Here is a 27,148-nt window from a genome sequence, read left to right on the forward strand (position 1 = left end):
GATGGAAATACTATTAAAGATGGCAGTGTGAGAGGTGAGACATAGGCCTCGTCCCAAAACCACATATAATACGATAAACAATTAATAAAACTAATCTTGAAAGAGCAACAGGAAAGAAGGCTGTGCCAGACTGCATACACCTGGAGGAAAGAACAGACCTCATGGAACAGGGTAACGTACCAAAGCCATGATCCTGTGGGACCCAAGCGCTTCCCCGACCCCAGCTCAACAGAAGAGAAAGCAAGTGGGGAGGGAGTAGAGGCCTAGGACTGCAGAACGTCCAATCCTGGAGATCTGCTCTGGGAGCATGAACCTACACTGCATGGTGCTCTGGAGATTAGTGGGGTTGGAAAACTAAGAGAGGCGGAATACCTGGAGAGAAAGAGATTCCAGCCACTTGCAGAAAACAGGTATCCACATCCGGCTTCTATGGGACAAAAGAAAGGTGGGAAGTCTGATAGACTTCCTAACAGCAAGAGGGCTGCTAAAGGGGTAAGAATTGTATAGAGATTACTGCTCAGGAGAAAGGACAGGTGGACAAAACTGTCTGGGCACACTTGGCCCAGCAGGTTGGGAACTTTCAGGAGCCTCAGGCGCTCCAACCCCCTGGCTGGCTACACATCTCCAAGGACAACCACTGTGATATGCAGCCTGCTGCACCTTCCTCCCTGCCAGACTGCTCCTGCCTCACAAAACAACAAACCCTGCCCTGGTGTCAGCCAGATAGAAGCACCACCTATGGCAGCCACAAACGCAAAGCACAGAGCCTTACATCTCTGTACTTGGCCTACTGGTTCTGGCAGTGGAGACAGACATAGTAGCCAGGAAGCAGGAAACAGCTCTTTCCTCCCCACCAGCACCAGCGAGGCTCCCCTGCGACCCCCGAAATAGCTACAGGGGCTGAGCAGCTTGGGAGAGTAGAGCTTCTAGAGGGTGCTACATACAAATAAGAAAGGTCAAAGGAATCTGGTTCAAACCCAAATCCCACAAACACCAGAAAAAGGTTCAAGTGAAACTGAACTGATCAATCTGCCTGAAAGAGATGTCAAAATAAAAATCATAAACATGCTCATGGAGGTACAGAAAAATATTCAAGAACTCAGGGAAGAATTCCTGACGGAGATCCAATCATTATGTAATACAGCATCAGAAATGAAACATGCAATGGATGGATTTAAAAGCAGACTAGATGTAGTGAAGGAGAAAGTAAATGGAATAGAAATTGGAGAAGGGGAATAAAAAGAAGCTGGGGCACAAAGAAAAAAAGGATCTCTAGGAATGAAAGAATACTGAGAGACCTGTGCAAACAATCCAAACAAAACAATATCCATACTATAGGGGTGCCAGAAAAAGAAGAGAGACAAAAATGGGCAGAAAGTGTCTTTGAGGAGGTAATTGCTGAGAACTTCCCCAATCTGGGGAAGGAGATAGTCTCTCAGGCCATGGAGGTCTACAGATCTCCCAACACAAAGGATCCAAGGAAGACAACACCAAGATATATAATAATAAAAAATGGCAAAGATCAAAGATAAGGACAGACTTTTAAAAGCAGCCAGAGAGAGAAATAAGATCAAGTACAAAGGAAAACCCATCAGGCTATAATCAGACTCCTCGGGTCTGAAGGGAGTGGCATGATATATTTAATGCAATGAAGCAGAAGGGACACGAACCAAGAATACTCTACCTGGGAAGATTATCATTTAAATTTGAACAAGGGATTAAACAATTTCCAGATAAGCAAAAGCTGAGAGAATTTACCTTTCACAAACCATCTCTACAGTGTATATGGACGGACTGCTATAGATGGAAGTGTTTCTAAGGCTAAATAGCTAACACCAGAGGAAACAAAACCATGGTAAAGAAAGTAGAACAGTTAATTACTAAGCAGATGCAAAATCAAATCAACTACCTCCATAATCAATCAAGGGATAGACAAAGAATACAGAATATGATACCTAATATGTAAAGAATGGAGGAGGAAGAAAAAAGAGGAAAAAAAAAGAATCTTTAGATTGTGTTTGTAATAGCATGCTAAGTAAGTTGAGTGAGAATATTAGATAGTAAGGAAGTTACCCTTGAAACTTTGGTAACCACGAATCTAAAGTCTGCAATGGCAGTAAGTACATACCTATTGATACTCACCCTAAATGTAAATGGTCCTAATGCACCAATCAAAAGACATAGAGTCACTGAATGGATAAAAACAAGACCCATCTATATGCTACCTACAAGAGACTTACTTCAAATCCAAAGACATACACAGATTCAAAGTGAAGGGATGGAAAAAGATATTTCATGCAAATAAGAGGGAGAAAAAAGCAGGAGTTTTTCTCTTCTGTCAGACAAAACAGACTTCAAAATAAAGTCACAAGAGACAAAGAAGGACATTACATTATGATAAAGGAGTCAGTCCAACAAGAGGATATAACCATTATAAATATCTATGCACCCAACAAAGGAACACCTACATATGTGAAACAAATACTATCAGAATTGAAGGGGGAAATGGAATGCAATGCATTCATTTTAGGAGACTTCAACAGTCCACTCACTCCAAAGGACAGATCAACCAGACAGAAAAAAGTAAGGAGACAGAGGCATTGAACAACACATTAGAACAGATGGACCTAACACACATCTACACAACAGTCCGCCCAAAAGCAGCAGGATACAAATTCTTCTCAAGTGAACATGGAACATTTTCCATGCTTCTCAGAACACAAAGGTATGAAAGTAGAAATAAATTACACAAAGAAAACAAAAAGTCCCACAAACACATTGAGGCTTAACAACATGCTCCTAAATAACCAATGGATCAATGACTAAGTAAAACCAATGATCAACAAATATATGGAGAAAAGTGACAACAATAATTCAACACAGCAAAATCTGTGGGATGCAGCGAAGACCATGTTAAGAGGGAAGTATATTGCAATATAGGCCTACCTCAGGAAACAAGAACAATCCCATATGAGCAATCTAAACTCACAATTAACAAAATTAGAAAAAGAAGAACAAATGAGGCCCAAAGTCAGTAGAAGGAGGGAGATAACAAAGATTAGAGCAGAAAAAAAAATCAAGAAGAATAAATCAACAAAATCAATGAAAGCAGGAATTGGTTCTATCAGAAAATAAAACAGACAAACCCCTAGCCAGATTTATAAAAAAAAAAAAGAGAGTCTACACACATAAACAGAATCAGAAATGAGATAGGAAAAATCACTACAGACATCACAGAAATACAAAGAATTATTAGAGAATATTATGAAAAATTATATGCAAATAAAAACTGTATGGACAACTTTCTAGAAAAATACAACCTTCCAAAGCTGACCCAGGAAGAAACAGAAAATCTGAATAGAGCAATTACCAGCAAGGAAATTGAACTGATAATCAAAAAACTACCTAAGAACAAAACTCCTGAACCAGATGATTTCACTGCTGAATTTTACCAAACATTTAATGAAGACCTAATACCCATTCTCCTTAAAGTTTTCCAAAAAACAGAAGAGGAGGGAATACTTCCAAACTGATTTTATGAGGCCAGCATCACTCTAATACCAAAACCAGGCAAAGACCCCACCAAAAAAGAAAACTACAGACCAATATCCCTGATGAATGTAGATGCAAAAATACTCAACAAAATATTAGCAAACCGAATTCAAAAATACATCAAAAGGATCATACACCATGACCAAGTGGGATTCATCCCAGGGATGCAAGGATGGTACAACATTCGAAAATCCATCAACATCATCCACCACATCAACAAAAAGAAAGACAAAAACCACATGATCATCTCCATAGATGCTGAAAAAGCACTCGACAAAATTCAACATCCATTTATGATAAAAACTCTCAACAAAATGGGTATAGAGGGCAAGTACTTCAACATAATAAAGGCCATATATGACAAACCCACATACAATATACTACTTTACGGCGAGAACCTAAAAGCTTTTCCTCTGAGATCAGGAACTAGACAGGGATGCCCACTCTCCCCACTTTTATTCAACATAGTTCTGGAGGTCCTAGCCACGGCAATCAGACACACAAAGAAATAAAAGTCATCCAGGTTGGTAAGGAAGAAGTTAAACTGTCACTGCAGATGACATGATATTGTACTTAAAAAACCCTAAAGACTCCACTCCAAATCTACTAGAACTAATATCTGATTGCAGCAAAGTTACAGGACACAAAATTAATACACAAAAAAATCTGTTGCAATCCTATACACTAACAATGAACTAGCAGAAAGAGAAATCAGGAAAACAATTCCATTCCCAATTGTATCAAAAAGATACAACCTAGAAATAAACCTAACCAAGGAAGTGAAAGACCTATACCCTGAAAACTACAAGACAGTATTGAGAGAAATTAAAGAAGACATTAATAAATGGAAATACATCCCATACTCATGGATAGGAAGAACTAATATTGTCAAAATGGCCATCCTGCCTAAAGCAATCTACAGATTCAATGCAATCCCTATCAAAATACCTACAGCATTCTTCAACAAACTGGAACAAATAGTTCTAAAATTCATATGGAACCACAAACGACCCCAAATAGCCAAAGCAATACAGAGAAGGGAGAATAAAGGTGGGGGGATTGTGCTCCCCAACTTCAAGCTCTACTACAAAGCCACAGTAATCAAGACAATTTCGTACCAGCACAAGAACAGACCCAAAGACCAATGAAACAAACTAGAGAGCCCAGATATAAACCCAAGCATATATGGTCAATTAATATATGATAAAGGAACCATCGACATAAAATGAGGCAATGTCAGCCTCTTCAACAACTGGCATTGGCAAAATTGAACAGCTATATGCAAGAAAATAAAACTGGATTATTGTGTAACCCCATACACAAAAGTAAATTCAAAATGTATCAAAGACCTTAATGTAAGTCATGAAATCATAAAACTCTTAGAAGACAACATAGGCAAAAATCTCCTGAATATATACATGAGCAACTTTTCCCTGAACTCATCTCCTCAGGCAAGGGAAACAAAAGCAAAAATGAACAAATGGGACTACATCAAGCTAAAAAGCTTCTGTAGCAAAGGACACCATCGGCAGAACAAAAGGCATTCTACAGTATGGGAGAATATATTTGTAAATGACATATCCAACAAGGGGTTAACATCCAAAATATATAAGAACTCACATGCCTCAACAACCAAAGGCAAATAACCTAATTAAAAAATAGGCGGAGGATATGAACAGACAGTTCTCCAAAGAAGAAATTCAGATGCCCAAAAGGCACATGAAAAGATGCTCCACATCGCTAATTACCAGGGAACTGCAAATTAAAACCACAATGAAATATCATCTCACACCAGTTAGCATGGGTAGCACTGAAAAGACTAAGAACAACAAATGCTGGCAAAGATGCAGTGAAAGGGGAACCCTCCTACGCTACTGGTGGGAATGTAAACTAGTTGACCCATTGTGGAAAGCAATATGGAGGTTCCTCAAAAAACTAAAAATAGAAATACCATTTGATCCGGAATTCTACTGCTAGCAATCCTATGAAAGAATACAAGTTCTCAGATTCAAAAAGACATATGCACCCCTATGTTTACTGCAGCACTATTTACAATAGCCGAGATATGGAAGCAACCTAAGTGTCCATCAGTAGATGAATGGATAAAGAAGACATGGTACATATACCCAATAGGATACTATTCAGCCATAAGAAAGAAACAAATCTTATCATTTGCAACAACATGGATGGAACTGGAGGATATTATGCTCAGTGAAATAAGCTGTGCAGAGAAAAACAATTACCAAATGATTCCCTCATTTGTGGAGCATAACAATGAAGCATAACTGAAGGAACAACACAGCAGCAGACTCACAGACTCCAAGAAGGGATTAGCGGTTACCAAAGTGGAGGGCTAGGGGAAGCAGCTGGGGAGGGAGGAATAAGGAGATTGAGGGGTATTATAATTAGTACACACAGTGTAGGGGAGATTTTGGGGAAGACAGGGTACCACAGAGAAGGCAAATAGGACTCTGTGGCATCTTACTACAGTGATGGACAGTGACTGCAATGGGATCTGGGGTGGGGGCTCGATAATATGGATGAAGTAGTAATGACATTGTTTTTCATGTGAAACCTTCATAAGAGTGTGTACAATAATACCTTAATTAAAAAATTGTATAAAAAAAGATGGCAATACTATACAAATTCAACACAACCAGTATCAAAATTCTGACTACCTTTTGTAGAAATGGACATGCTGATCCTAAATTTGTTATGAAATTTCAAGAGACCCTGAAAACTGGAAATAATTTTGAAAAAGAAATACAAATTTGGAGGACTCAGGCTTCACAATTCCAAAATTTACTGAAAGGCTATAGAGTAGTGTAGTACTAACATAAGGATAAACATATAGAAAATGGAATAGAATTGATAGTCCCCAAACAACCCCATACATCCACGGTCAACTAATTTTCAAGAAGTCTCTAAAGACCATTGAATGAGTAAACAACAGTCTTTTCAACAAATGGTGTTGGAACAAATGGATATCCACATGAAAATGAATGAAGTTGGACTCTTACACAAGAGTCCATGCCATACACAAAATGAACTCAAAATGGGTTAGAAAACCTAAACATAAGTGCTTCTAAAACTATAAAACTCATAGAGGGTAAGATGAAGTAAACTAAATGATCTTGGGTTTGGCAAAAGGTTCCTAAGTACATCACCAAAAGTATAAAAAACAGAAGAAAAACATAAATATAATTGGATTTTTATCAAAATTACAAACTTTTATGTATCAAAGGACACTATCAAAAGTGTGAAAAAACATGCCAAGATTTTGAGAAAATTTTTGCAAATCACTTATCTATAAGAACCTGTAACAAAATACTTAAAGAATACTTACAACTCAACAACAAAAAAACGAAAGCCCAATTTAAAAATGGGCAAAGGACCCAAATAGACATTTATTCAAAGAAGATATAATAATGGCAAATAAACAGGAAAAGATGCTCAACATCACTAATTATTAGGTAAATGCAAAGCAAAACCACAATGAGATACCACCTCACACCCATGAGGAAGGTCATAATTTTTTTTGAAAAGGAGGGGAGTGGGGACAACAACTGCTGGTAAGAATGTGGAGGAATGGGAAACCTTTTACACTGCTGGTGAGAATGTTAAATGATGCAGCCAGTGAGGAAAAGTTTGTCAGTTCCTCAAAATGTTAAACAGAATTATCATATGACCCAGGAATTCCACTCCTAAGTATATGCCCAAGAGAACTGAAAACAGTCTAACAAAAACTTGTAAACAAATGTTCAGTGTTATTATTAATAACAGCCAGAAGTGGAAGCAATCCAAATGTTCAACTGATGAACAGGTAAACAAAATATGCTATATTCATATAAGGGAATTTTATTCAGCTGTAAAAAAAAAAAAAAGAATAACATACTGAGACTTCAACATATATGAACCTTGAAAACATTACACTAAATGAAAGAAGCTAGGCACAAAAAACCCCACATATTTTATGATATCATTTACATAAAATGTCCCTACTTGGCAAATCCAGCAATAGAAAGCAGATTAGTGATTGCCAGGGATTGAGAGAAATACTGGGAAATGACTACTTAATGGGTATTAGGTTTCTTTTGAGATGTCGAAGATACTCTAGAATTAGAGAGTGGTGATCGAGACACAGTATTGTGAATATACACCAAATCACTGAATTATATACTTCACAATCATGAATTTTGTTATGTGAACTTCACCTCAATTAAAAAAAAATTAGATGAGATACCAGCTCACATTCAGTGAATGACTAGGAAGTATAACTAGGACTCTCATACATTCCTGGAGGGAAGGGTTAAAACTTTAGTAGTTTCTCATAATGTTAAACATTCACTAAACATATGATCCAGCAATTCCAAGAAAAATTAAAAACATATGTTTACTAAAAGACCTGTATAGAAGCCTGTATACAAAGTATTATTTACAACAGCCAAAAACTAGAAACAAACCAAATATCCATCAACAGGTGAATGGATAAGCTGTGGTTTATCCACACGATGGTATAATACTCAGCAATAAAAAGGAATGAACTATTGATACATATAGCACATGGATGAATCATAAATACTGTTGTGCAGAATAATTCAAGCCTAAAACATAAATTATACAATTCCATTTACATGAAGCTGAAATACAGGCAAAACTAAGACAACAGAAGTCAGAAGAGTAGTTACCTCTGGTGGGAGAAGGGAATTGTAATTCCCTGAAGATAATTACATGGATATACATATTTGTTAGAACTCATCAATCTGATTGCTTAAAATTAGTGTGCTTTATTGTATGTGGATTAGTAAGAGAATAATAGTCACTCCTTATCTGTGTGTGGGGGGGAATATTCCAAGAACCCCAGTGGATGCCTGAAACAGAGCACAGTACTGAAATTTATGTATATTGTTTTATCTGGTACACACATACTTATGGTAAAGTTTAACTTATAAATTGGGCATAGTAAGAGATAACAATAACTAAAATTAGAACAATTATCACAATATATTATAATAAAAGTATGTGAATGTGATCTCTCAAAATATCTTACTGTACTGTACTGACCTGGTGATCTCATGAGGTGATAAAATGGCTACGTGACATAATGAAGGAGGTGAATGATGTGAACACTGTGACATATCGTTAGGCTACTACTGACCTTCTGTTCTTATGTCAGGAGGAGAATCATAAGCTATGGTTGACCGTGGGTAATTGAAACCATGGAAAATGAAACCACTGGTAAGTGGGGACTCTCTATTAGAAATTTTTAAAATTTACATGATGAGACTTCTATAGGGTCTTATAGTAAACCAATCTAACTGGGGTGCTGTAGGGGCCGGCCTACGGCCGAGGCTGAGTCCCACTATGGCTGAACACCGCCCTTCCACTCTAGTTGACCAATGCCCTAAGATGGCGCACGCTTCCTGGGCGCCACCCTGCCTGGTTTGGTGGCATTAGCATAAGGAAGTTGCTCCTATAGGCTTGCCCCATGCTTCCGCGCTCGTGCTCAACTCATGCAGAAGGCATGCTAACAATCAGCTTAAAGGTCACGCATGATCTTGATCACCATAGGCCAGCTTCCTTTATATAAGGCGTAAGCAGGAAAGAGAAGCACTCTCTCACTCACTCTCACTCTCTCTCTCTCTCTTACTCTCACTCTCTCTTTCTCTCCTCTCACTCGCTCCCCCCCGGCTGTTGCTTCTTCTCACTCACCTTCTCCCGGCCTTCCGAGCAACAATAAAGAACTGAAGTGAACCAGGTCTGTGTACGTATCGCTGTCGTCACTGCCACAAGGGGCGAACGCGGTAGGGTGCCCAATCAACACAGAAGAAGGAAGTGGGATAGGTGTTTTACAGTCATGGTCAAATAGTATGTTCCTACACTACTGTAAAGGAATTTACAGTCTACTTCAGAATATATAACCCCTATACTCGCTCATTATCCTCAAAAGCTCCTGTAGGTGCCACAACAACTTCTGAATGATGTCGTCTCAGGGGGATTGAATCTCAAATTTTCTCTCTCTCAAATTTTGAGTTCTCCTGTCTTACTCTCAGTTTTTGACCTTTCACTTCGGTTGTGTTCAAGGACTCAATATAATGAATTTTCCCTGGTTTCCCAGCCCACCTTGACCTGAAACATGGACATTGATGCCACAGCCACTAGCCAACTCTATCCTTTCATATGCCTAGCCTGAAAAACGAAGAACTTAACCTCAGAAAAGCCTTAGGTCCTTCAATTTACCAGAGTAATAAGACTCTAAAATGAGAAATTTAAATAATAAAAATAGCAACAGAACACATTTCAGACTATAATAGTTGGCGTATGAATCAGGAATTTTACAAAAGACCCCAAATAAGCACAAGACACAGGTTGAATCTGAGCTAGACTGGTTATGAATAGGAAAGAGGAACAGTTGCCAGCCAGGTAGAGAAGCTTAAGCAAAATAAAATAGGGAAGTGGTGAGTTTTAGAGAAGAATGAATAAACTCATTTGTCTAGATTCTAGAACAAAGAGTAAGTATTTGGATAAATGTGAAGTAGTTGGAAAAGCTGATAAGGTCTCATTTGAATCACAAAAACATTGTGGGTCAGACTAAGCAGATACTCCATTTATATATGAGGAAACTGTAGCACAGAAAGGTTAATATTTGTTTAAAGTCATAAAACTACTTAGGAATATAGCCAGTACTGAATGAAATTGGTTTCTCCTGATTCACAGGAAAATGCTCATTTAATTAGACCATGATACTACTCAATATTCTCCAACTTTGCCTAATAGAACTCTTTAACTAATCTTCTCAACAAAATAACCTTGCCCTGCCCAGTTGTTTCTTCTTGAATGTATACTGTTCACCTGAACCACATTTCAAGGTATACCTTAACACATGATAGGTAAGGAGGTTTCTATACTTAAAGGCCATAGATAAATGACCAAGTCCTTCAGTGGCTACTAAAAGATCTGAGTTCCAATAATAATTTTTAAAAATTAACCTTGGATTACAGATTAGAGAATTAGTAGTACTGTCCAGTAAAACAGACTTTCTGCTTATTCACAGCTTGGTATTATCACCTACAATGCAGTCAAGGGTGTGCCTAAAAACATGGGGTACAACTTTGTTACTATCCTTCCTCATTATAAGTAAGAACTTGCATATTCTTTATAGTAAATAAGAGTATCTCCTACTAGAACATACAATGAGCTTCCATTTTTAATTTTCTTTAGTAGAAATATGTTTAAATCTTTCCCATATCCCTAAACCTTCCAAAGACCCTATCTTCTTTTCCTATCACCATTATTCCCTACAAGGACAAATTTTTTGCAAGAGTACATTCAACCTATCTTCACTCAAGTCCATGGCTCTTATCTAGTACTTACCTTGGCCATCCACTGAAATTCTCATTAAGGAAATTAACGACATCTTAAACACCAGAATCAAAGGCCTATTTTCAAGTCATTCTTTGTGAACTGTAGGGGATGGAAAGGCTCGTGCAGAAGAGTTCACCAGAATGACAACACTTACTGAGCTCTCACTCTCTGCCACGCACTTTCAAAAATGTTTCATTTAATCCTCACAACATCTCAAAAGTATTTGTTACCTCCCTCTCACAGATTAAAGCTGAGGCTCAAAATTATCCATAGTTAGTGAAGCCTGCATGATCCCAAGGTTTGCAATTCTGTGACTTACGATAATTTTGTGATCCCAGTTCTCTTCCTGTGGCCTTTTCTCTCTCTCTTCCACTATGTCATCACCCTCTGCTCATCACTATTTCTCTTACTTCACAGGCTGTCCTGGGCAATTTCATTTCCTCCCATGACTTAACTACACTATATATTAGTGTTTCTCAATCTTTTAGAAACATAAAAAATTTTGTGGTGTTTCTGCAATTTACATTTTGAAAGAAACAGTTCTATTTGTTCTTCTCAAATATAAACTTTAATGTTGAATGTTCAAGTTACACCTCCTCCTCCTGCCTCTCAAGATCTGATAACCTCTTATGCCTCCAGCTCTCAATGACTGCATGATGTCTCTAAAATCAATCTGTCCTCCCTCCCAGCCATCTCTGCTGATTTGCAGACAAATATTACCAACTGCCTAATATATAGTTCCATTATTGTCTCCCTCAGGCTTTTCAACCTAAAGCCACCCACGATAAAACGTTCATTTCCTTTAGCAAACCTAAACCATCCCTTTGTTACTCACTTTGGCTAACGGTATTAGAATAGACCCTTGACCACGCTTTCAGGTATCTGTTTGCGAATCGATGATACCGGCACTAACTTCCCTGAGCTACTAGGTCAAAAGACAACCATTAAACAATGAGTGCCTAATACGGCCAAGAGTTAAGGAACGCAAAGTAGTATAAGATTTTATTCTCCTCCTCCCTAAGAATTTTACAAGCGTAAAAATATCAAAAACAATTTTTTGTGTGACGCGTTTTCCCACTTACAAATTTACTTTACAAAACATTTAAATTTAATCCTTACTATGGTCCCATTCTTACAAATGAATAAACGAGACTCAAAGGATAAGGCGATTTAACCAAAGTCTTACAAACTGGTAAGTGATCGGTCCAGACCCAAAAACCCTAGACTTGAGAGTTCGAACTCCACTTTCTATTATTTTAAAACAGACTTCTACACAGCAAAACAAAAACAGGTCTGTATGCAGACGCCACCAGAGCAGCGCACATAGTTAAGTACCAAAGAGAACGAGACGACCCGAACCGCTCTGGGTGGACGGCCCGACTGGCCCGACCCTCGCTCCGGCGCCGCTCTCACCCGGTAAATCCCTCTGCGGCCTGTCTCCAGCCGGCGGTGACTGCGGGAAAAACCACACTGCGACTCGCGAAGGTCAGAGCAGAGGCCGCCCCTGCCAACTGGCCCCACCGGCCCGAAGCTGGGTTCCGGCTCGGCCGCAGCCACCGCGCCTCCAGCCCCCGGGACAGCGGACCGGTGGGAAATAAGCGTACCTGAAGGAGACAGCTGGGGGGCAGGCGGTACCGGCAACCCTAGAAGACGGGGAGGACCCTGGTGGCCGGCTAGGCCAGCCTCCAGCGCTAACTGCATTCACTATGTTTGATCAACACAGAGCCATAAAGACTCTGGGCAGCGAAAGGACGCCCAGCCTCAAACAACGGATCTGGGGACTTACAGGCGCCTCCTTTGGAGCGGGGGCGGGGCGGGGGCGGGGCATCGACCCTTGGGGGCGAGAGCGAGGAGGGGCGCGGCGAGCGACGGGAGAGGGGGCGGGGCGCGCGTATCTGCGCCGCGGCCGCGTGACGCGTTTTCAAATCTTCAACCGCTTCAGCGCGCTGGTTTGCGTTTTCCCGTTTCCTCCTCCGCGCCCGAGAGCCGGAGCGACCCCGGAAACCGGCGGGCAAACACGGCCTTTCTGCTGCGTGGGTGTGGAAGTCCGCGGAAGGGGACGAGCGACTGGCCTACCAACGGGCCTCGAAGGGCCGTGTTTTCGCGGCCGCCCGGTGCGATTCCGTCTCCGGACCCAGCATGTAGGTGCCGGGCGGCTGCCATGAACTCCGGAGCCATGAGGATCCACAGCAAAGAACATTTCCAGGGTATGAAGCCCCTGCTCCGCCTGCAGCCCCTTTAATCCTGACCTCCCCTGCTGGTTCCATCATTGAGTCTTCACTTCTCCCACCCGGTACCTGCCTCTTTTCTTTCTGGCTTATGTGTCCTTTGTGGCCTGAAAGAAGGCTCCGTTCAAGAAAGGGAACGGATCCCGGCCGGGCCCCTCGCGCTCTCCGCGCTCCAGCCGCTGCCCCAAATTCCCTGCGGTGCAGTTGGTTGTAAAACTGGAAAAAAATGTGCGGAGCCCAAACCCCTTCGGGACCCCCGCAGATGCTGGGCCTGCACTCAGGCCTTTTAGGCTGCAGCTCGATCCTCAGTTCAGAAGCAGATGATCGGTGGCCTTTCGCTGCATGATTACATTACATTGGGTAATTGTGGGTGGATTTTTGGTCTTAATTCTTAAGTTTATTTTCCTTCACTCGTGAAATTAGGGTCAAGTATTTGTATTTAAAACATACCATTGCTGTTTTCAACATTGGAGACAAACAGTAACAAAAAGCCAGCTTCCATTTTCAGTCACTTTATTTGGTAAAACATTCCAGCCTCATAAGTTTTTCTTTTTTAATATGTGTAGTATATTTATAGTGTAAGTATATAGTAACCTTGAACTTATGAACAGATCGTGTTTTAAAAGTTTATTTTGAAACCGGTTGTTTGGATCTCAGATCTGTTTTCAAAGAAAATAATGAATGAATGGTGATTTGGTTCTTCAAATGGACCGTTTAGTTCTTTTAAATATGTAGACAACCTATCTGAAATTGAATCTTGAGCAGTCAAGAACTTTTGAGGACTAGGTCATTTTAGGTAACAGGTTTCTTGTTAAGGGTCTAGCACTTCAAGAACAAGTTTGAGTGTTCTGGCAGATGCTCCATAGATATTTGTTGAGTGAATAACCTATGCAGCTTACACACTAAGGAGGAAAATCAAAAAGGTTTGTATAAGTTCCCTGCCTTAAGACATAAAACATGAATAAATGTATGAATATTTCCTGTGGATGCAACTACTGACTGAACAATAATTATTTTATAGTGTCTATTAAAAATATATGAGATATTTGGCCTTTATCTTGAGTGGTACAACAAACACATTAAAATGCTAATGACTTTTAAATTAGTAGGATTATCAAGATTTTTTAAAAATATGACTATTTTATAATGAAATATTTTTAGAACAGTAAAGTTTTCTGTGTAAAACATGATCTAATTCTGTAAACAACAGGTGGAATCCAAGTCAAAAATGAAAAAAATAGACCATCTTTGAAATCTGTGAAAACTGATAACAAACCAGAAAAATCCAAATATAAGCCACTTTGGGGAAAAGTATTTTACATTGATTTACCTTCTTCTGTCACCATATCTGAAAAACTGCAAAAGGACATTAAGGATCTTGGAGGGGTAAGTCAAAACTGTACACTTTAACAAAAAAGGAAAAACTTGTAATTAGTACTTACAAATATGTATGAAATCATTAAAATTTTTCATTTTGGCAAGCTTATAACCATGTAAGCACCAAGCTTAAAATTTTTATCAGCTTTTTCTCATAAATGAAAAACTACTAATTTTAAGCTTTTGCATCCTGACAAAATTTTTAGGTCACTGTAATTCTAGTGTCAGGTTTGCCAAGTGTGAGAAATGAGACTCTTGTCCTGGTGGAACCACAGATTGCCTTCTGATTGTAGTGTTGGGATGTCCTCCAAATAGCAGGAACTCTATGATTACAATAGAGCCACATAAATTTGTCTAGCATAATAGTAAGGGAAAAATACATTCAAACAAAAAAAGAGGTAAAATTACACTTAAATGATATAATCTCAACAGATTGAATGTCATTCAGGGTTCAGAATTTTGGATTAAAAATATGTAAACCTGTTTCTTACTTTATACATTGAGTAAATGACTAGGAAATTCGAAAATTTGGATAAAATTCTAATATTAGGATTAAGGTTAATATTAGGTAAATTTTAGCAGGTGAGGTTAAGATTTATTAATTTATCTTATAATTCTTCCTCTTTAAAAGGTGTCTATTGCACTTTGAATTTGTCAAGGTTAGTGTCAATAATCTGAATTGATCCTGTCATTCCTAGACTAGAAATGTTTAGAACATGTAACAAGTTTCTTAGAATTGTTTATTGGTGTGATATTTTACTTATTTTTGAAAAGCCAGTCCACTTTTTTGCTATTAGTCTTAAACACTGTCACACATTTGTCAAAAGTTGCAACATGTATCCTAATGACCATATAACTGCATTCCTAAAGGTCATGTTTTATAGGTCTATCACCACTGAGTGAAGACCCATATATTTTAGAAACAAGTACTTCCAGGTCCAGAGAAATTAAACGACTGGCCCAGGACAGGATTAGCCTCTTAATTCTCAGGCTAACATATTACTTCACTGCCTGTTCTCTAGCAATGAATGGCTACAAAGTAGCTATTTGATAGAGTTTCACAGCTTTCTCATATATAATGAATAACCCATTAACCCTCTGATCAAAATTAGTAATTTTAGATTTCTGTTTTTGGTACAAAAGTGGAACTCTTCATGCAGAATCATATTCAGAAGGCCAATGTATAAAATCAGTCAAAAAGGCACTGCTGTAGCTAAAATGACTACAGTAACTAATGCAGGGATTGCTTGTCCTGCTCTGTTTTTCTCTTATCCCCACAACAGTTCCTGAGGCACATGCAAACAAATTTTGAATTAACATATGCATTAGATAATAGTTGAGAGTTCTTTTGGTTTTATACACTTCAAATTTTTATCCTAATTAGTCCGGCACAGTGAGGAGCATATTGAGGACATACGTTTCCAAATTTTTCCCCAAAGTTATGAGTTTTCAGTGTTTTAAGATTAAACTTTAAGAGGTGTTCCATTGAATAGATATCTCGTGAAAGGATTTTATTACTTAATTTTTAGGATTACTTAGGCCTTATATTTTGTAATTATCTTGCTATAGATTATTAGTAGTGTTGACTTTTTCTTTAATTGTGTACTTTTTGCATTTGTTTTCTCTAGTCTTAATGAGTAGGTCTAAATTTACCCCATTTATCTGGAGAGTATACTTCTGACAAATTCAACTACTGAGAACATAGCAGTGAGGTTGGACGTAATGGGGTAATAGCTTTAATAGTGGCAAGGAAAGTAGCTGTTACAAAACCACCTAAAAAGGACATGGCAACAACCAATCATTTAGGTCCCTGTCTAAACAGTTTGGTTAAAACAAGGCAATTGGGGAAAAACAGTGATGTGAGGGCAGACACCTTGTCATATCATGAACTTAAGGACAGAGTTACTTGTTTGATGCTCATTGTGACCTTGAATCATCAGAAAGTAAGTTTTAAGTTGACTTTTCAGAAGACATAGATTCAACAATAGCTATAAAATGAAGACCATGATAAAATCATGTCAGCAGTACAGGGCATGGCATTAATTGTTTTGGTAGATTAAAAAATGAATCTGTTATCCTCTTATCCTTTACCTCTAGTCAAGGTAGAGATGGTATGGATACAGTTAATTGTACCACAAGAATTAATTGGAGAGATTACTTCCAACTGAAGAATCTTGGAGGTTGTTGTACAGACACAATTTGAACTCAGCTTCAAAGAATGATGATTTGGGCACATGGACATTCATTTAGAAATTATTCCACCAGTGTCTCCCATATGACAGCACTATTTTAGGTGCTGGGGATGAAAAAATAAGTAAGATGTATCTAATGCTCTAGGAATTCTGTCTAGGAACATCAGACACCTAAATAAATAATTTATATTACAGCATCTTCAGTGCTTTAACAGAAGTTACATGGAAATTGCCATTCAAATACAGGGAAGAAAATGGTTAACTTGGCTTCAGGAATCTTAGCAGAGATAAAATCTGACCTGTCTTGAAAGCCATAGGAGTATGCCAGGTAGAACAGACTAAATAGAAGAAAGAGTATGTTTAAAATATTCATCTGTGTAGTTTGAGCAACTACTAATTATGGTTTGAGCTTAGGATTTAGATGGGGGAAATGGCAGTAACAATATTATATTGGGGCCAATTGTAAAAGACATTTTATTCACTACTAAAGAGTTATAACTTGAGCTATAGGAAATGGAAAACTAAAGGAAATGTGTGGTACCAGCATAAGGACAGACATACAAACCAATGCAATGGAATAGAGACCCTGGAAATAAACTATCACATAGATGGTCAACTGATTTTCAACAAGTGTGCCAAGGTCATTAAGTGGGGAAAGGACAATCTTTCTACAGCTGATGCTAAGAAAACTATATCTACATGTGAGTGAATGAAGTTATACTTTTATCATACATCATATACTAAAACTAATTTAAAATGGATCAATATCTAAATAAGAACTAAAGCTCTTACAGGAAAGTATGGGAAAAAATTGTCATAATGTCTTTGGGTATGACACCAGAAGCTCACAACAAATGGAAAAATAGAAAAATAAGACTTCATAAACATGAAGAGGTTTCATGCATCAAAGAATAAGTCAAGAGGGTGGAAAGAACCCACAAAAGGGATGAAAAAAAATACTTGCAAATCATATATTTGATAAGGGGGTAATACCCAGAATATTGGAAGAACTACTATAACTCAACAAAAACTTGAATAGATATTTCTCTAAGAAAGATGTACAGATGACCAGTAAGTACATGAAAAGATGCTCAACATCACTAATTAGCAGGGAAATAAAAATCAAGACCACAATGAGGTAATCACTTCACATCCATTAGGATGACCACTGTCAAAAAAATTAAGTGTTGGCAAGGATGTGAGGAAACAAATGCTTGTGCACTATTGATAGGATAGTAAAAATGTGACTGCTATGGAAAACAGTATGGTGGTGATTCCTCAAAAAATTAAATATGGAATTACCATGTAATCAAGCAATTCCTCTTTTGGGTATATATCTGAAAGAATTGAAAGCAAGGTCTTGAGATACTCATATACCCATGTTCATATCAGCATTATTCAGAACAGCCAAAAGGTGGAAACAATCCAAATGTTCATCACCAGATGAATGGGTAAATAGAATGTGGTATATACATACAATGGAATATCATTCAACCTTCAAAAGGAATGAAAGTCTGGTCCATGCTACAATATAGATGAACCTTGAAAACACTGCCAAGTGAAATAAGCCAGACACAAAATAACAAATACAGGATTCCACTTATATGAAGTACCTAGAAGAGTCAAAACTGTAGAAACAAAGTAGAATAGAGATTATAAGAAGCAGGGAAGAGGAGGATAAATGTTGAATGGTTATAGAGTTTCAGCATAGGATGATGAAAAAGTTGTGGAAATGGATAGTGGTGAGGGTTTCACAATTTTGTGAATGTACTTAATGCCAATGAATTGTACACTTAAAAATTGTTAAAATGGTAAATTTTATGTTACATGTATTGTTTTAAAAAACGTATAGGAGATTGAGTTTCTCTTGAAAAATTGCAGTCTGGCTAGGGCCACATATTTTTGAAAATGAAGAATGTATTTGATGTGTAAATCATTTATATTCCTTCTGGCCCTTGTAGGCATTTGAGTTTGTAATCTCTGGAATAAATAAATGTGAGTACTTTATTTACTGGTCGATGAAAATATTACTCAGAAAAAGGAAGTAGTGATTTGCGTTTAATCAATGGAGCTGTTGGTCTCAGCAGCAAATTCTGCTGAAAGCTTAGGTGAAATTAACTCATTTATTAGATATTTCATTTTTTTATTCTCCCCATTTATGTTGTGAATCCTATAGAAATTAGATACAGCTATTTAAAATACTTAAGAAATCTTTCATTTATACTAATAGGTAATGATAGTATTTATTTCTACTTAGTTTAGTTTTCCTGCCTTTGGATGGGCATGATCTTCAGTAACATTGACTTTGCTACATGTGTTTATAAATTCAGGAATTTAATCAGTGGTTTTTCCAACATTTTAGTAGGGAAATTCTCTTCACAGAGTCTTACACTCTTAAAGGTAAGAGTCCCCTCCTTGTTAGTTTAAGTCTTAAGGGAAGATATTGTAACTTCATTATTTTAAACTGTGTTGTCCAGTATGGTAGCCATTAACCAAAGGTGGCTATTTAAATTTAAGTTAATTAGTACTATATTAAATAAAATTTAAAATTCACATTAGTTACATTTCAAGTACTCAGTTGCACACGTGGCAAGTTGCTACAGTATCAGACAGTGCTGATAAAGAACATTTCCATCATTTGCAGAAAGTTCTACTGGACGGTACGGCTTTTAGAGCATGGATTTGAATCAATACCTATGTTCAAATTCTGTTACTTCCAGTGTAAGCACAAGAAAGTCATTTAACTTGTCTTCCATTTTCTTCACAAAATATGAATAATACTAATATTAGTACTGTGGGGTTGTTATATGGGGGTTAAATTAATTGTGATATGTAAAATATTTAAAAAATAATATCTAGCACATGCTGTTGATGTTCTTTTTGTTATTGGAAGTCCCATTGTGCTTCCTCAAAACTGTTAGGTTCAGAAGAACACGGTATAGAAACCACCAATTCACAAAATACTAAAATGCATCAAACTGTCATTTTATACTGTGCCTAGGATATGAAATAGTTTATGGTTTATGTGCCTTACTTAAAAATACTTTTTCTTTTAGCAAGTTGAAGAATTTCTCAGCAAAGATATCAGTTATCTTATTTCAAATAAAAAGGAAGCTAAATTTGCACAGACTTTGGGACGAATTTCTCCTGTACCAAGTCCAGAATCTGCATATACTGCAGAAATTACTTCTCATCCCAGCCATGATGGAAGTTCATTTAAGTCTCCAGATTCAGTAAGTTTCTTAGATATGCTTTGAAACTTTCAGAAAGGTTAAAGTCTGAGCACTTCGTGATTTTCGAGAGCAAGCTGGCAGCTTAGTTCACTTAGGTATCAAATATCTATCTACTTTATGGATGGTTTTTCGATCATTAATAAAGTTCCTGTCTTACAAAAAGATATTTTTTTCCTAATAGTACTTATGTGGTCATAGTCTGATTTCTAAAATATGCCCTTGCATTTACATACATTTTTTTTTTTAAGGATAATTTGCAACTAAAATGTAACAACAGATCATTTTTTAAAATAAATTAAAAACTTTTTTGTTTCAGAGCAGGAGTAAGCAAATTATGGCCCATGGGCTAAATCAGCCCTGCTGCCTGTTTTTTAGTCTATGAGATAAGTGTGGTTTTTACATTTTAAAATGGTCAGGTAAAAATTAAAATATTTTGTGACAAGTGGAAATAATATGAAATTCACATTTTTGTCCATAAATGAACTTCTGTTGGAACACAACCATATCCATTTGCTAACATATTGACTGGTTGCTTTCTTGCTATAAAAGCAAACTTGGATGGTTGCGACAAGACTATATGGCCTGCATGGCTTAAAACATCTGGCCCTTTACAGAAAAAGTTTGCCAGCCCCTTTTCTAGAATTACTAACATCACATCACTACCCCCTCTTTGACCATAAGTTGGAAGATACAGTAGTAAAGGATAAATTTAATTAATTGAGTATGGAGAGGAAAAGAGATTGAAAAATAAAGTGTTTATCTCAGTTTTGTATTGAAATAAAATTATTTTCAAATATCCTCCCCATTTTCTGTAGCCATTAAGGAAGCATTAAAAGGTGGGTGGTGGAGGGTGGAGACAGAAGGAGTGAGTTCCATAAGAGATACTGCTTGAAAAAAGAAACATAAATGCATAGAAGAAACAAAGTCAAGGAAGGTTTTACATTCTTTCAGCTAATGCCTTTTTGGAGAAATGAGATGATATTCCAGTGACTTGTTGCTTGTAGCATTTCAACTGCTTTTCCTAGTGTTTTATTTAGAAAGTAAAATACCATGTAAAAATAGTATATGCAGTTTATTCGTTTTCTTAGATTTCAACTTAACAGGAAACTAAAATCTAAACTTACTATTTAGACAATTTTTTTTCACGTTGACTAGAATTTACAGAACTAAACTTGGGTCTCATTCAGTTGAGTATAGTTGCTGTACCAAAAAAAGAAGAGACAAACTTTTTAGTAGGAGATCTTATTACAAAGGTCCTAAGGGAATCACTGCTGAACACTCGGCATTTATTGTTGATAATCATTAAGACTTATACAAATGAAATTATTTTAAATTTCATACTTACTGTAAAATTTATCTGTAAATATACTTAACTTTAGCTTTTTAACCTTTTTTTCCCAGTGTGTTACAACTTTCTATGTTTGATCTCTGGTCTTTTTATAGGTATGTTTGAGCAGAGGAAAATTACTAGTTGAAAAAGCTATCAAGGACCATGTAAGTAGGAACTTTAAAAATTCACAGCATATGTTTTGCTATTATCAGGTAGAAAATGAAGATATCCCTGAAATCTTCCTTTCCTCATTTTTAATAGGAAAAGCCTAAAAGTTAACAGCACGTATCGCCTCAGAACCTACTTTTCATGAAGAAACATCTCCATCTTGTGGCCTTTTAAAATACTACTGGAGATTTCTAAGCTTGTGGCATTTTTGTATTTTTAAATGAAATATAATTTCTTAAAACTTGACTCTAAGGCCAGAGTGAATTAATTATCAAGAATATGGAAATATTAAGCAGATTGATTTCAGAAGAAAAAAACTGATGTACTCATTGCTATTGTAACTATAGGATCTCTTCTGAATAACTACCTCATGACATTAAGCTTCAAATGATTAAAGTAGCTCATTTAAAGTAGTAATTTCCCAGAAAAACTCAAAACTTTTTTATTTTACAGGATTTTATTCCTTCAAATAGTATATTGTCAAATGCCTTATCATGGGGAGTGAAAATTCTTCATATTGATGGTAAGGATTTTATTATTGTTTATTGACAGTATTTGTTAGAAGTATCGATTTCTGTTCTTTGGTTCTTAATTTCACGTAGTGAGAATTAAAATAATGAGAGATACCTATAATGGTAATTCTTTCATCCAAATTTAGTATATTTATTTATAAGAAAATAACAATCTTTAACTCTGAAGATAAATACTAATCTTAAGCCCTTCTTTCTTTTAATAAAGACATAAGATACTACATTGAACAAAAGAAAAAAGAGTTGTATTTACTCAAGAAATCAAGTACTTCTGTAAGAGATACCGTATGTAATTTTCCATTCTTTTTAAATTACTTAAGTGATCAACTTGGTTTTTATTTATTTATCTGTAAATTTTTCTTGCCTAATAGAAAATATATTGACAGAATATCCTGGTGGTAAGCCTGTATGGACTGTATGCATGTTTCTATTATTTGAATAAATTGTGTATAATTTAACTTTAGGATTTACTCATGAGGTAGAAGTTGTTTCTGGGATAGTAACGTAAGTTTTTTTGTTTTCTTTTTTCTTGCTGCTGCTTTATAAGATACTTTTGTTCATTTTCATGGAAAATACTACAATTAGCTTATCAAATGAGAAGTTCCTAATATATAGAATATACTCCTTTTGGAAACATAAAGAGGAAATATACTTCCCAACTGCTTTAGATGGTGATATTATAAAATCTTGTTATTTAATATGATTGTCCTGGTCTGACCTAAAAATTTGTTAAATAACGCATTGGGCATTGCAGTCTGTTAGACCTAATGTTCCTGTATATTCAGTCTCTCGCCTTTTTTACTAGGCCTCCTTGACACCTGTGGACAAAATCAAGCCTTGTCCATCCTCTAAAACGTACAATATAACATCCCTTGATCTCTCTTCCCTACCTAAATACTACCCAGTCTTTAAATACTACCCAGTCTTTATATCATCCACACTTCAAATCTCCACTTTTATACATCCCATTTACTCTTCAGCTTATGAGGTATAAAACTACTGGCCAATTTGCCAAATCAAATTAACACATTTTAAAACCAATCATATTGGTTCTCTCAGCTACAGTCCATTTCTTCCTTGAACTTACCTGTTTTCTTCTAGAACTTGTCTCATCTCCTAGGTTTCTCATGGTACTCATATTTCATTTGCTTTTTCTTTACTCAATCCTTAAATGACTAGACTCTGAAAATAAAATAAATTTTATAGAGTATATAAAGACATGAAGCCATAAGTAGACTGACATGTTTTAGAAATTTTCTGTGGTATAATAAAACGATGTTTGAGTGAAAGAATGACAAATGAAGTTGAAAAAATCAGCAACTTTAAATAGGACCTTGTACACTGTATAAAGAAGTTAGATTTTACCTTAAAGTGTTTGGAAAATTACTGAGAGATTATTAATACAATAATTAGGTTGGATAGACATTTGGGAAAGATCCTCTGGTTGCCAGTAAAGAATATTGGACAATGACTGTTGAACGATCTTAAACATAATTTTTAATAAGAAACATCATAGCTGCCCCATATATGCATTTTATATGTGAAAATTCATGAAGTCTATGAATTTCACATTTTTAATAAATTCACATTTATATAAGATGAATAATTTGCAGAGAGCAAAATGATCAAATTATATGACAAATAGTATTTAAGTAAAACTGTATATACTTCATTTGTTTGGGTGTTTTATTTACAAGTAAAAAAAGTTCCAAATGCCTGTTGCCCAATCTTTGCGAACTGATTAATTTTTGCAAATTAATTGAAATCTGCTGAACAGTGTGTAAGCTTTCAGTTCATTTGGGTAAATACCAAGGGCATGCATGATTGATGGATTGTACAGTAATAGTATGTTTAGTTTTGCAAGAAACTACCAAACTGTCTTCCTAAATGTCTGTACCATTTTACATTCCCAGCAGCAATGAATGAGAGTTCCTGTTAATGATACTGGTTTTCATCTTGATTCAATTGAAAATACATAAAAATTTCTCTTACCACTTACTCTTTGTCCTGTTGGTTATGTAGAAGTATATCATTTGCTTTCAAATTTGCGATTTTCCAGATAACTTTGTTACTGATTGCTGTTTTAATTCTGTTAAGGTCAGAGTACATAATTTGTATGATTTCACACATTGTTCTTTTAAGTTTGTCATTTGTTATGTTGCCCAATATATAGTTTATTTTAGTGCAAATTGGAAAATACATATATATATTCTGCTGTTAATGGGTGTAATGTGCTATAGATGTTAAATATTAAATAGGTCAAGTTGGATGATAGTATTAATCAGGTCTTCTGTATCCATACTGATTTTCTGTCTTATTCTAGGCATTACTGAGAGAGAAGTTGCCAGATATATTGTGGATTTGTGGATTTTTCCTTCCAGTTCTGTCATTTTTGATTCATGTATTTTGAGCCTTGTTAAGCATGTATACATCTAATAATTCTTATGTCTTCTTGGTGAATTGAACTTTTTATCATATAATATCCCGGTCTGTCCTTGTTAGATTAGTGCTCCTCGTTCTGAAGTTGGCTCTGTCTGACATGATATAGCCACTCCAGCTTTCTGTTGGTTAGTGTTTACATGGTATATCTTTTTGGTTCCCTTTACATTTAATATTACCTATGACTTTATATTTAAAATGTGTTAGTTGTAGACAGTAAAAAGTTGTCTTCTTATCAAATCTGGCAATCTCTTAATTGGTATGTTTTAGTGATTTATACTTAATAATTGATACCATCGAATTTAGGCCTGCCAAGATACTATACTGGTTTTTTTGTGGATGATCTGTGTATTTTATTCCTGTTTCTCACTTTCCAGCTGCTTTTCAGATTGTTTTAAGATCTATTGGCTTTTTTGGTTTTATTTCTTCATTTTTGTTTTGTGTTTTATTTTAGTGGTTGCTCTAGGATTTAAACTATACATATAGGTAATTTTTCATAGTCTGTTTAGAATTAATATGTTACGTGCTTCAAATAAAATGTAGAAGTCTTAAAACCTATTGAGCTTTTTACCTCTCCTCCCCCCACCAGTCTTTATGGTGTAGTTACTTTGATTACATCTGCATATATTGAAAAATCTACCAGTATTATCCTTTTGCTTGAAAAAGTCATATTGAAAAACTTAAGAGGAGGAAAATAGTCTTATTTAGCTAGATGTTAACTCTCTTCATTTGCTGTTTCTTCATCCCTGAAGTTAGAGGTTTCCCTCTGATAACTATTTTCCTTTAGCCTGAAGAACTTCTTTAGCATTTTTTAAGAGCAGATTTGTCTCCAATGAATTTTCTTTATTTTCCTCAATGCGAGAACGTCTTTATTTCACCTTCATTCTGCAAGATACCGTCAATGGATAAAGAATTACGAATTACAGTTCTTTTGTTCAGCACTTTATGGGTATTCTAGAGCTGTATTCTGCCTTTGGTGGATTCTGATGAAAAGTGTACATTCTAATTGTTGTTCCCTTATATGTAATGATCATTTTTTCTCTATCTGCTTTCAAGATTTTTCTTTATCTTTAGTTTTCAGCATTTTGATTGTGATATAACTAGGCATGGTTTACTTAGAGATTATTCTCTTTGCTGTTCACTGAACTTCTTGAATCTGTAAGTTTATGTTTGCATTTTTGTTCATATTTACATTTTATTACATTTTGTTTACATTAGGTTTACATTTGCTATTCACTTAGCTTCTTGAATCTGTAAATTTATGTAAAGTTTGGCTATTATTTCATTGAAATTTTTTTTCATTCTCTCTACAACACCAATAACAGTGATGTTAGACCTTTTAATATTAATTATAGCTAGAGTACAACTTGTTGGGTCCCTGTTCATTTTTCTTTCCAGTATTTTTTTTTTACTGTTTTTTAATTGAATATTTCTGTTCATCTGTCTTCAAGTATACTGACATTTCATTCTGCTATTAAGACCACTCAGTAAATTCTGTATTTCAAATTGTATTTTTCATTTCTACAATTTCCACTTGATTCTTTTCTATAGTTTGTTTTTCTACTGATAACTTTTTATCTTTCCATGCATTTTAGTATATTTTTATTTTTACTTTAAAGTCTTTTTCTGATAATTCTGACATCAAGAACACCTTGGGGTTGGCATCTGATTGTCTTTTCCCTCAAGAATTGATTGTGTTTTCTGGTTCTTATTATGTCATAATTTTTTACTGTACATTAGATACTGTAAAATTTATGTTATGTAGACTGCAGATCTATTATAATACTCTGGAGAACTGATTTTGTTGTTTTTGCTGTCATTGTTTTAGTAGCCAGTCATCTAATTTTTTTCAAACTTAGTGGTTGTCTCAGTTTCTGTAGGTGGCAGTTCTAATCTCAGTTTCCATTTTCAAAGACTTGTATGCAGTTTTCTGTGTGTTCTACATATGCACCTCTCAAGATTAGTCCAAGACTTGGGCAGTGATTTAAATCTTGGTTTCATTTTGAAAGCCCTTGCTATGCTGCATGGGGTCTGTCCTTAGCATATGCAGCTTAGAGGTCAGCCTTTGAAGTAAGCCTGTTACTTATGTGGGCTTATCCAGGGAGTTATGGATCCCCTTCTCCAGCTGGCTACTCCACAGTTTCCCCTTCACTCTCCAGTTTACAGTGACCTTTTCCTAGTTTCTGTTTTGAGAAAGTTAGGGTTTCTCAATTTTAGCTGTCTGTGGCACCTTTACAATTGCAGTTTTATAACTGGGGCTTCCCCTCAGGGTAAAACTGTGGGAGAAAAGAAAGAAGAAATAATAACAGGGATTCCTTTTGTACTCATTGGACTGCAGGACCCTCTTTTCTGGCTCTTTCTAGCCAGAGAGGTGGGATTTATATAGGAGTTCTGGCCACTGGCTCCACTACTGCCGCCAACTCTGTGACTATAGAGGCCCATCCATAAGGTAACATTGCAAGAGAAGTGGGGAATGGGAAATGGGAAACTTAGGCTCCTTAAAAGGAGCCTCTCTAAGCTTGACTTCCTCCTACAATGAGCCTGGTTTTATGTACTTTTCAGTCCACAGGTGGTTGTTTACTGTATTTTGTCCAGAGTTTTTAGTTGTAATCAGTGAGATTGATTGACCAATATGGTAAATCTTGACTGGAATTGACTGACTATAATAAATTTTTAAATAATTCCTTTGTTAAGTTCATCATAAAAGTTTTACTGAATGAGAGCATAAAAATAA

General features: G+C 36.2%; 2 protein-coding genes across 9 annotated transcripts in view; one reads left to right on the forward strand and one right to left on the reverse strand.

The window, feature by feature from the left end:
* The window catches only part of SLC25A40 (solute carrier family 25 member 40), a 46,465-nt gene extending 33,742 nt beyond the window's left edge, over window positions 1-12,723 (reverse strand). For 2 of the 7 annotated variants that reach the window (XM_036911826.2, XM_036911822.2), the window contains exon 1: window positions 12,522-12,591. Coding sequence is in view for 1 of the 7 variants with exons in the window: in XM_036911821.2 (XP_036767716.1) it covers window positions 12,522-12,618 (97 nt within the window). In the remaining 6 variants the exon portion in view is untranslated. Of the gene's footprint in view, window positions 1-12,252; window positions 12,291-12,330; window positions 12,486-12,521 lie in introns of those variants that run through there. The other 5 variants (XM_036911821.2, XM_057504475.1, XM_036911825.2 and 2 more) reach the window with 5 other exon arrangements.
* Window positions 12,724-12,799: 76 nt separating this feature from the next.
* DBF4 (DBF4 zinc finger) overlaps window positions 12,800-27,148 on the forward strand; it is a 28,420-nt gene continuing 14,071 nt past the window's right edge. Inside the window, exons 1-6 of one of the 2 annotated variants that reach the window (XM_036911819.2) lie at window positions 12,800-13,124; window positions 14,356-14,531; window positions 19,771-19,947; window positions 21,391-21,441; window positions 21,899-21,968; window positions 22,184-22,260. In XM_036911819.2, coding sequence (XP_036767714.2) covers window positions 13,079-13,124; window positions 14,356-14,531; window positions 19,771-19,947; window positions 21,391-21,441; window positions 21,899-21,968; window positions 22,184-22,260 — 597 coding nt within the window. In that variant the 5' untranslated portion in view covers window positions 12,800-13,078. The remainder of the gene's footprint in view (window positions 13,125-14,355; window positions 14,532-19,770; window positions 19,948-21,390; window positions 21,442-21,898; window positions 21,969-22,183; window positions 22,261-27,148) is intronic. The other variant, XM_057504476.1, reaches the window with a different exon arrangement.

The sequence above is a fragment of the Manis pentadactyla genome, chromosome 7 (assembly GCF_030020395.1).
Source record: "Manis pentadactyla isolate mManPen7 chromosome 7, mManPen7.hap1, whole genome shotgun sequence".
Taxonomy (NCBI): Eukaryota; Metazoa; Chordata; class Mammalia; order Pholidota; family Manidae; genus Manis; species Manis pentadactyla.